General features: G+C 34.0%; 2 protein-coding genes across 2 annotated transcripts in view; both read left to right on the top strand.

Annotated features, from left to right (window-relative positions):
* The window catches only part of LOC123534117 (uncharacterized), a 310,888-nt gene that overhangs the window by 268,152 nt on the left and 30,346 nt on the right, over positions 1-12,390 (top strand). The window lies entirely within an intron of this gene.
* Positions 7,907-12,390, top strand: part of LOC128550049 (uncharacterized) — a 28,114-nt gene continuing 23,630 nt past the window's right edge. Inside the window, exons 1-3 of the mRNA XM_053527980.1 lie at positions 7,907-8,035; positions 10,099-10,221; positions 10,805-11,053. Coding sequence (XP_053383955.1) covers positions 7,909-8,035; positions 10,099-10,221; positions 10,805-11,053 — 499 coding nt within the window. The 5' untranslated portion in view covers positions 7,907-7,908. The remainder of the gene's footprint in view (positions 8,036-10,098; positions 10,222-10,804; positions 11,054-12,390) is intronic.

Genomic DNA, 12,390 nt, shown 5'->3' with positions numbered 1-12,390 from the left:
GATATTCTACTGCTGTTCCCATGGGAACGCCAGTCTTAACTTTAGAGGCAAGGGTATTGAACAGTTTTTGGCGTTTTGGGTTTTGAACTACTGGTGTCCAACCTCCATATAAAATTTTAAGACTCTAGCGCAAAGCGTTCGAGAAAACCAATTTCCTTTACTAGGCCCCTGTGACTTCGACCCAGTGACCGCAAAAACAATAGGGGTTCTCTACTCAATGAGACCAATTATCCTATGAAGTTTGAAGACTGTGCGTTAAATGGTTCTATAGTTACCAGGCTGAAATGTTATGGTCTATGAACCGTTCTACTGTCGTACTGACATGTGCAAAGCAATATACCCCCTTATCTTTCGAACCAACCATAATAGTCCTGTCAAAAATTGGCGACAAAATGTCTTTTGAGACACCTTTTGGCAGGTTACATCCTTTCGGGGGGGGGGGGGGGGGGGGGGGGGGGGGGTGTTCTCTAACAAATTTCACAACTGCCTGTTAAATCTTTTTAACAATTACTACAATGGATAAATGTAAACTCAATCATGAATAATGTAAACGTCAAAATTGAGAAATTGTCAGTTTGTCGTACAGACTTACGTTTTATAGTTATATTCATATTGCTGTACACCCCCATTTTAATAATAGACAAACAAAAGAGCAACTGCAATCGGAAGACTTCCAATATTTCCGCATTGCGCAGCTTACGTCAGAGGTCATTTGTTCCTGCAACCAATCACTGAATTCGTAACATATTGATCTCGGTTTGCGGCAGCTTCCCGGCTTTTCGTATCATATTAACACACACTTGGGTACCAAAAAATCAAAAACAATACATAGGCGTGACTCCAAACCAAAAAGTCTGTAAAAATTCAGTGACATGTTTAGAACAAAATAGTAGTTCTGTTTTATTTAAAAAACCAAACTCAATTTAGTATACTTAGACGATAAACATTTTGGTAGCAAACAATGTATAATTCTTTCAATTGTCAACAATTTGAAAATAGTGTAGGTTATACAAGGCTTAGGTGAACCATGTCCTTCCAATATATAATTTACAGTAAAGTAACATTCTGGAATGGTCTTACAAAAATGCTAACAAAACAATGCATTATGAGAAATGGACAGATAAAAATAGTTTGCACAGGTCTTGAAAACTAATAAGGAAATTGAACAGGTGGAAGATGACTCATCACCATGTTATTTCTACCTTCGAAGTCAATTAGCTTAAAATGACTGTTCTGTACACTTATAACTCATAAATAATACAAAACAGAACTGACTGTTAAATTACGGCTGTTTTCCCTATTCAAATCACCTAGGAATTCCTATCGTTTCAATAACCTGACGAGCATTGAGGATTTACCTAATGAGCAAATTGGGTATGAAATGTTAATGAACATTGTGTATTACAATAACGCTAAATATGTGTACCGTTGCGTATCCTTTAACGGCAACATCTTCTGTAACGGGATAAAATTTACTCTTTTAAAAATTTCAGGACCATTCCACAGACGTACAGTGCAGCTAAACTTTTGTAGCCGCAATGATCAACATCCAGCACATCATACAGCCAGTGATAATGATTCAGTCGAGCCCTACTGGCCTCCAGGAAATTACTGTATTTTTAAAGTTGGAGAACTCTGCCCGAAAGGTAAAAATAGAATATTATTCAATATAATTTAATACAACCGCTCAAAGAACTGTTTTCTATACTGGTTAAATAAAACATTTAGTTTATGAAGCTGGACCTCTGGTATTATTGAACGAAATGCAACACTGTTACTTTTAGAAGAACCGCGCCATTTTTCTTTTCTTGTTGTTCATGTTATAAAAGCGAAATTTCGATATTTAGATTTATCCCCACTTTAACCAGGCCGAAATATAAGTAAATGGGAAAACACCAATATAAAAACGAAATAATAACGCAAACATGAATACACACGTACCGTTCCGGTACATCTCATTAAAATAAATGGTAAATGCTTATTATAGCAAAGTGGCAAAACTTAACAACCACACCCCGAATCATGACCTTTAAACAGTCATAATGGCTTTTGTTTTGATATGGTTGCCGCAGCTAGGTCAGTCGTCAGGCAGAAATACCATCAGTTACTTGGTGACTCATTAGCCGGACGATTCCCAATTGAATTCGAACCTTTGATTTTTCGTAACCGCGGCGATGCCACAAGACCACGTTGCGGAATAACATGTGTATATGTCAATTGTAAAAGGTACGATCTTACAATATGAATGCCTTTTCATTTTAAAACATCTATTTCATTATAGAATTTAGAGACGGGTTTATTCTGTTAGAGGATTACGCAGTTCTTCAAGGCAAATATGACGGCATGTTACCGAAAGTTAACTTAACATCTGATGCCGGTGTGACCTTACACTTTTGTTGTCACCATAGCAACAGCACTGAGGAAGAGGTCACTTTTGGAGATTCTTCTCAGTTCTTTCTCTTAAAGGTACTTCAGATAATTTTTTAAAAGAAAATTAATATTCCCATTTATTATAAACCTATATAAATTCTGTAAAAATACGGCTTTTACGTAACACAAAAATACAATCAGACAGAAAAAATCTATAGTACATGTATATGCTGCCGACCTGCTTTCTTTTAATATTCATGACCTGACACAGTTCTGCAAATAGCGCACACAAAAACTAAACTCAGTTCTATTTTAACATAGATAAACAATCAAGATTTCTTTCTATAACAAATCAACAAACTGATGGAAGTATATGGTAAAAGGGTCATTATAACAATACCTAGATCTGGGATTTTGCATTTGACTCTCGTGGCGAATTTGGCCAAGGCATGGCAATATCCACTCCAGCCGAATACAGCATCCCAGATCAATCTGCTACTAGTAATATAAGAACCCTATTATATGTTTAGTGCACATTTGAAAAGGCAAGCTGAGCCTGTATTCATCAGTGTTAGCAGTATGAAACTTTGACTTAAGAACGATAAATATTAAAGTTGCCATAACTTTGCTTTTAGCAATACTATAGCAGTGCAAATTTTTAGAGCAGTCTGTGGGTTCCTAATGCACCTTCAAGCAAAGTTTCAGCGGTATTTTTGCTAAATTGACGATAAAAAGGCAAAAGCAAGACTGAAACATTTTTAAAGTCTACGTTTCATTTGTAACTGATTTGTAATTATCTCAAAGCTCAGTCTGAATTACTCATATTTAGAAATAGGCTCATTAACATACTGGGCATTGAACGTACAAACTCGTAATTTTTCCCATTAGTTTAACTTGAATAATATATCATACTCCCCAGTGATTTGATATCTCGTGTGCAAAATCGTTATTTTATTTTCTGCGCATGTGATATGATTAGTAATTCAATATCACATCCACAAAAGCGCTGTTATGATTTTCTGCACATGTGATATTATTTTTTCACATCTCCCGTTTGGTGACATGATACTTTCGCATTGATTAAAACGACTACAACGATCATTTTAACAAGGCGCTTATAAATGTTATAGAGTTGAATTTTTTCTATTCTTCACTCACATGTGAACTCTGCCGATTTTCATTTTGTAAATGATTGCTCGCCATTCCAAAAAATTCGTAAGCATCTTTTTATCAAATTTTGAATCGAAACTATGATCATCGGATAAGAAATGTTCTAACTAAGAAAATGATTGCTCACACTTGTATGTTTCGTTAAGAAATAAGAAAGTTATCGTCGTTTTTTTAATATTATTTCTGTCCGTTTCGTCAATGACGCAACACTGAAATATTATCTATCAATATATGAACGTCTTGGCTAAACAAATCATATTGCTTGAAAGAAAGTCTTACAACAAATTCGCCATTCTTTTGGAGTGCTGTATAGTAAAGACTCCTACTGTATTTATTTTATCAAGTATTTATATAATAATCTACTATATAATAACTATTTTAATAAATCATCTAAGCCATTATGTTGATTTTCCTGTAAATGTTTTGATATCACCGTCTCAGGAATGCAATAGGCACACATTAAGATCAATCGCAATATTTCGGTCCTTTCAATCAACTTCATGTAAAGTCTTATATAGTCGGAAAAGACAGTTGTCGTAGTAGTGCCGCTTTGTGTGATCCCGAGAAACTCAGAAAAAGATCTTTAAAAGATAAAACTGACACTATCTGCAATTTTTGGTGTTTTTTTTTTAACTTTTTAAACCAAAAAATGGTACTACACAGCTAGTAGCAGTTCATGTGGTTTTATCATTTCTAATGATAAATAAAGTCTGAAGCACATATATAACAGTAGAACATTGGCCAGCTACATTTCTAAGCAGTCCAAAAAAGAAAATTGACGTTCAAGATTCTTGTACGTTTGGAAGCTGTTGCTTAGGTTAGCACAGCTATCAACAGTTAACTTTGAATGCATTTCTCACTTTTAAAGCCACTATTTCGCACAAATGTTTACAAAAACACCCTTTTACATTATTCACTAATATTTCTGCACTGATGTAATATGTCAACCAAAAATATTTAAATATTCGTCTTGACTATCCTGTGCCATTCAAAAGAATCACCGATTGCATCTATTGATACAGGGTGGTTACACAGATTATTGTCCCAAGATTGCTGATATGGACAGTCTACAGGAAATATTTGCCTTCAAGAAGAGTGGAAATAGTTCGTGGCTTACTTCGGGAAGTGTGCCATATCACGCTGAAGATGAACACTTTTTCAATATTTCGTTTTGCTTCTATAGACCAACAAGTATAAATTCACTCATTTATTACTTATTTTGATGGCTTTTCCCCCTAGAATCATTTATTGTATTCATTTTTTATTGTGTACACGGTCGTGCTTTTTGTAACTGAGCCGGACGAATTAAAATGTCAAATTATGTCTTCTTTTTTTCGAGCTTTAAACATACACATATCATTTAATTTTATATCGTACTAAAAGTTTCTTAATTGTTTATATTTTTAGTACGAAAAGGTTGCATGTATCTGGCGGATGAAGGTGCAAGTTACCGTGGCAATCACAACATAACAAAATTTTCAACAGCGTGTGATGATTGGTCAACCGTTGATTATATTGATCCTCGATATGCTGCTGACCTTGAGGAGAATTATTGTAGAAAGTTGGTTTTCTTTTTAACTTCCTTTCAAATTTGTAGTGGCGATAAGGACCAGTCAATGTTTTATCCAAATTGTTATGCTTTTTTCCCATTTATACAGGCATGCATTTTAGAAATAAGATATATTATTTCAATTATTTGAATATTTATGATACAATTGATGTATATACCTATTTCTTGTAATGTATACAATGTAAACTCACTTTGGCAGCAATAATCGACTAAGTAATGCGTAAATTTCTGAGTATTTTGTTCCCAGTTATTAATCCATTTCGTTCGATACGAACGTCCTGCAAAACGTTTTTTCTTTTTCTTTAGTCCAGAATTGTTTGTAGAATCGCTGAGTTACTGTATGACCAGACAGACAACACACTTAAACGACTGGCCCACTAGAATTGATGAACATTATTCAAATTAAAGCCACTATTTTGCCGAAATGAGTGGCAATAATATTTAAAGATCCAATGTTTTTATATTCAAAAATTTCATTTTGGTGTTATTCTGATCCTTCATTCCCAAGTCTCGTTGGTACCTCATAAAAAGCGCATGGTACACATTCTATTTATTTCCTTTCATCATTAAATATCAAAAGTCGTTCGACTCATGAATTAACCACCAGACTGCCTATAAAATGAGGAAAAATATGTATTACTTTATCAATGAAGGCCGACGAAACAAAATTTGCCGTCCCAGATCGTAATTCCTACGAATGATCTTGAAAAGCAATGATTTTCTGGAGCTGCTTCTAATTTTCGATTTAAACACAATGTTTTCTCAGCCGTATGCACGTATTCAGTTGTTTCGATACATATTAGTACAAAATATATTGGCCTGTTTACTCACCGTGTGTACTTTCTGCATTAATTTCCGACACTAATTTGCGCATTCTGTATTTTGAGCAAATGATCTATTATTTGCGCATGTTGGTGTTACTGGATATATACACGGTTTTATTAGTTGTGAACATTTGACAGAATTTGGATTCTCATAATGGTACCCTTTCCTTCGAATGTATTCAATACTTATTTTACATATTCAAATATTTCAAAGCGACAAATATATGCAATAAAAGTCAGGTAAAAGGTACTGAAAAGGAGTTTTTCACCCTTGAAAACGGCATTTTTTTTTTTCAAAAAAACAACAAATTACGACTTATATTGAATTATTTGTTCCTTAGATAATTGCCCTTCAGTATCTAAAGTGTGAAGAAATTCTATTATCTGGAAAAAATCAACCATCCCATATACAGGAATTCAAGCGTACCCCTGTGTAATTGTCCTAAAAAATATATTTTCAAGTGAACTTTGTTTCCTAAAACCAGCCAGCTCTTGATAAATGATATTGTATCTTTCTAAAAAGTATTTAATCTAATATTCAAAATGGAACGATAAACGATTGTTGGTGAGAGGGCATAATGACGTTAGTTATAATGTCCAATATTCGTGCGGCGTCCAGTTTATAAAGATCTGTAAAAAGATCCTTTGGAAGCAAAGAATGCAACCAAAAAGAATAATAGCAGACTCGATTTGATTGAGTCTGTTCATAAGAGGTAATGAAATGTGCAACACCTCTCACGCCCCCCTAGCACCGGCTTAAACGGAACTCTATTACACATATGTTGAATGGATTGCATGATCCCGAAGGACCAAGTCATGTAACGGCGGGCAGTTAAACTAACCATTGTTCCAGGATTCTGTACCAGTATAAACCTGTTCTCCGCAAGTAACTGCCAACTTCCCCACAGGAATCAGAGGTCGAGGACAAATGATTTCAGACACAATGTCTTCTATCAAATCGTCACGGAAAACATAATCCCCGTCCCGGATGAATAATGTTTAGCAATAATTTTATCGTTATATTTCAGTAAGCATGAACGAGCGGAAATAAACAAGGCCTCTTTCCGTTCATAGCGTGATAAAATGCAACTATATATCGTTTTTATGCTCGAGGTTTCATTCTTCAAATCCGGTTAAATCAGACAAAAATCCATAGATTTGTATCATGATGCTGGATATGTATATAGATATCCACCTTAAATATAAACTGTACGATACTGTACTAATTTCTAGCTTTAGTGTTTTTAAACTCTCTTCCAGGTTGGAAAAGTTTTCAAAGTTTCCTGTGTGTTACTCAAAATCTAACTTCAGGTCTTGTGAAGGCATTCCAGTTTGTGGTAATAACGTTTTTTCAATATATAAATTGTTTATTTCATTCAAACAAAGAAATGATTTAACAAAAGATGTCGTATTTAGTTAATTGTCTTTTTTTTACTTTGAAACGTGCATCTTCAACAAAATAAAACTACTGGGGTGTTTTCCGTTAACTAGATTTCGTCTTGAGTCGTCACTTTATGGATATCTTTCGAGTGACTTTCTGTTAACCCCTGAACCAGGTAGTTGTATTTCTACACGAAAAGAATGGCATCGGTACCTTGATACCTGGTCTTCCTCAAAGAATACAAAAGTTTGGGTTGTCTGCAAGGTTTCTCCGTCATATTTAGTAACATAGCAAAGAGGATGAAGGTGATGGCTTTGAAGATCCATGACGAAAGACCATAGGCTTCCATTTGTGCAACTCTCTTGTGTTCTATTTCATTACGTTTAAATCAGAGATATCCAGCATAAATGTATTGCTTCATTTTAAAGAAATAAAATAATTACTCCCTAGTGCCGCCTCGATAGGCAAAACTATCATTTTGGTAAAGTCTAATACGAGATGTGCTTATTTGAAGATAACATGTACCTTTTTGTCTAAAGGATAATGTTTTATTCGAGCCTTGATGTGCTTTTTCAGAGGACAAGATAACAATCATGGACAACGTTGCTTACTTCAAGCGAGTAGATTCACCACCAGGATCTGTGTTTAGACCTAATGAAAACTTTCTTAAACCAGCGGAAGAAAACCTAGACCAGCAACTTATTGTGAATGGACTGTTCCGTAAGCGGATTACAAATCATTACATCTGTCACATCTTCTATGTCAACACTTTAAAGCTCCATGCTCCTCGTTTAAAAGCTTTCTTGCAATTGCAGAGGAAGAATTTAAAAAAATGTTTTTTGTGTGTTTTAATAAAGTTTTATCTATTATAAAGTTTTATCTATTACTTTTGAAAATTGAAAAAGAGGCTAAAGAATTTACTGTATTTTATTCGACGCGCATTAAAATATCAATTTCACCAAGAATGCTCTGGTACAAAATTCTTGTCTGTTTTCTTAAGTATGAAATTTTGGTGTTGATCTAGAGGCATGTCATTTCGAATATATATGACACCATTTTACGGCGCGAATATGTGAATTGTAATTTCGAGAGTCTTAGACAGGACAATGCCTTGGACAGCGACATGTCCTGAGCTATATATGATACTCCATCAATTGACTGTACTTTAGAAACTAAATAATAACAAGAGCAAATAATGGTGTATCTCGGCTATTAGAAATAAAGAATATTCTGTAAGACAAGTTGACTTATCTTATGTCTGTAGTTTATTCCGCGAAACATTACCGTTACTACGTTCACAATAAATTTTTATGAAAATGTTAACTTTCCTCGGTAGCTATTTCTGACCGTTTAATGACGTCTCATCTAAGAAATTAATGTTTAAAATATCATTTTACATAAGGGCTTTTTACCGTGGCATCGTCATGATCTGAACATAAAACATCTCTTATTCTTAATTATCCTTCATGCGTGAATTCACTAAACAGGCGTTATAGATGTCTCATAAATCAAAGTAAAATTTGTTAGACAGCTTAACCAACATTGACGAAAAAATATATATCAAAATATCGATTTTGCAAATTTTATTCAAATATATTAATGTTCATTTATTATTAAAATACATTTGTGATCTTCAACTTATCGAGCAGTAACACTACAGTCATGGTGCTTATTACAGCAACGTTACCAACATGAGCATCGATACATATAAATTATTGTGCAGTCGAGCGTAAATGTACTTTTAATATTTAACTAATCCAAGTAAAAGGGGTGCTGTAGTTTACTGAATACATATTTTATACATAATACACACCAACAAATCGGACGTTCTAAACATGTCACGTTGGCCTAGTAGGTTAGAGTGAACGTCGTATACAATGTATTAAGTGTAGGTGTGGGTTCGAATCCCGTAAAGGATACGACTTTTTTACTTTACTGATAACTACATTGTATAATGTCCAGCTTTTTTACGAAAATCATTATAAACGTTGATGATTCAAAGGACGATTCAGAAACCGATACTGCCAGCGAATCTGAGGATTAATCTTGTTTGTGAATTGAAATATTTTTTTTCTGATATGAAATAAATTTTGAGAGAAAAAATGATATAAAAGTAAACAAATGGGAAAAATGAAGAAAAATAATTCAAAACAGTAAATATTAAAGTCTAGTTAATTTCTTACATTATATACCTAGATGATCCGAATACCAGATCCACCTTAGTTAATGAACTCGCCCAAAGGTCATTTTTGAAGGTCAAAGTGTATCTATAGCCGATTCAAGACGTTTATTGATTTTCGATAGTTTTTACTGGCGATCTAATGTCTCTACGTCCAAAACAAGAACCGGGATATCAGTTTCACGAGCTGTAGTCCTGCTTCCTTTAGAAAATAATATTAACCATCTCTTTATGCAACATACTAGGATTTATGAAAATATATGAAACCTTTTAAGGAACATATTCTTACCATCCTAGGCTCATGTGTTTTTAAATTACTTCAACGTATACAACGAGTCATTATGTAAAAGAGGTGAACTTGTATGTTATTTTGCGGTCATTATCAAAGTATCTTCATGACAAAATGCGATGAATAAGGTTCAGAGACCTTAGTAATTGTTAGACCTTAGTAATTGTTACAGTTTTACAATTAGTTTACGAAGCCCATACTCCTACTCACAATTTTTTTTATTTCAAATTGATATGAAATAATGCTATTTGTAAGCAACATATTACTTGTTTCAAGATGTTTATCTTCTGAAATTAACTCATTTTCTTTCATCAGGTGGTTCCGAAAGAGTAAATTTCAGAATTTCTTCGCCTGTTATAGAGCCGTATTTTAAGGTTGATCTTGGTTTCAGTCATCAGATTTACGGCGCAATCATTCACCGAGAGCTTAAAGACACAGGTTTGTATATCTTTCTATTTTTGTTAATCAGAAATATATAGCAGTTCGTGAATTTGGTCAAGGAAAGGGTCAGTACGTAGAAATGTCTAAGTTATCATTCTTACATTAACTTTAAAAATGTGTATTTTGTTTACAGTCTTCAAATAGTAACTTGTTCTAAAACATTTTGTCTGCAATGTTTGATAGCGATTAAGATTTATAGTGAAATGATTTCACTAACGTAGGTGAATGTTGTACAAGTTAGTTTTTACATGGAATTAACGGGAATTTCTACATATCTACACGAATCAAGGAACGTGACATCGAAGAGATACAAATGTTTATTGTATATGCCTGTATGAACTTGGTCTAATGAACAACAACGACGAGGCAATAATGGTACTTGTATTTACATATATGAAGCAATCAACTCGAAGCCGACCAGACATTATAAATAAAGTTGCATTCGGAAACAAACCAGCAGAAGTGACTCAGACAAGATTTACAGGAATTTGTATAACTCTACGATTAAATAAATGTGTGTGTAAATGTGTCACTCGTACATATATGTTAAAATGCAGATTGATGTTTTTCTTTTCGTTAGATGCCGGAAGTTATTGGCAGAGAATGGTTCTGTGGATAGGTAGAGATGAATGGAGCTTTCTTACATTCGGATCATATATGTGCGGTGGTATGATAAACGCCCACAAAAATGACATGCACCTGTTCGTATGTGAAGCTCCAATGACTGGTCGTTACGTTACACTACAAACAAATGTACATTCTGATCCGGATATTGTGTCGGATGAATACCTGAACCTTCAGATCAATGAAATTATCGTTTATGGGAGAGGTATGTAAAAATATTATGGATAAAACCCCGATACATTTGCGGCTGCAAGGGAAGTCATATTCAGTAATCGTATTTAGAGATATCAATATAATCTGTAAACAAACCGTATCTTAATAAAATGCATTGGCTAATTTTTGCGTTCGCTGAAATATTGATCAATGAATTTCAGTATATAAAGGCCCTCTGATACGATTAAATCCCTTGTTTGAGACCCTACATCTCGGGTACATAAACGTACTGTTTATAGTTGTGTTGGTATCCGTTTTACATTCCTGTCATAGAAGTGTCAAAATGATGTCACCGTAATTCAAAAGAAGAGCACAAAAGGTGACTTAACATGCTTTATTCAGCTTGGTTTTGTTCCCGAGTAAGGACTAAGCCAATTCGACCTACGGAAAAACAAAGATGCTGTAAATGGTGTCTGTTAATACAATGAAATACAAATTCCTTGTGATAACTATGACTGCCTACAAAAATGGTTACTGGTAAAATTGCAGGACTTTTACCTATTAGCTTATGAAGATATGACTTCTCAAACAAAACACTTATAAATATTTTTTAAACGTAACAATCGTGTTTTGGATTTTGTCCCAACGAATACATTTGCAGTAATCTTAAGTAAATGAAAGTTTAGGGAACAAGAACGCCTGTTTCATTCTAAACATTTTATAGATGGGCAAACTAATGCCTTTCCTTTTACTGTGAACTCGAAGGTATTATTATTTTTTGTACAAAAACTGTTTGATGTTTCCTTAATCCGGTTCAGCAAGACAGCCAATGTATTTTCATAAATGCGTAGAAATCGGCATTAAGCTAAATTGTATATAATCAGTATCCACTTAGTTCCACTACAGAATCATATTGATAACACGGCGTTTGCCTAGCAGATTATGCGATCCCTGCACAAAAGGATGTCCAAACATTTAACACATTTATAAGCTAGAATCACTGTTGATAGACGCTTCTAAAGGAAGTGATGCGTTGATAAAATCAACACCACTTACTTAAAATTATATAGGACATTTCTTTTCAAAGGATATGGTCATTTGTTTCATTTGTTTGCTCATCAACAAGCACAATAGAAAATACAAAATATTACATTTTACAGTCAAAATGTGGCGTTAATCTTTCAGACAAGGACCTGAATCGCATCACTTTCTCCTAGTCTCATTGTGACGATCACATATATCAAACTATTTCAAATATTTTCAGTCAAGAAGGATGTTAGTGACCGGGAAAGCTGTATTGTCACCGTTTACACATATATCTTCCAAGTAATCATCTTATCATTATTGTGGTATTTAGTTTTATATCCACCAATAGGAACTGTATTTAAT

This window comes from Mercenaria mercenaria, chromosome 17 (assembly GCF_021730395.1).
Source record: "Mercenaria mercenaria strain notata chromosome 17, MADL_Memer_1, whole genome shotgun sequence".
Lineage (NCBI taxonomy): Eukaryota > Metazoa > Mollusca > Bivalvia > Venerida > Veneridae > Mercenaria > Mercenaria mercenaria.
Note: the sequence above shows the minus strand (reverse complement) of the source record. Positions and strands in the feature narration are given on the sequence as shown.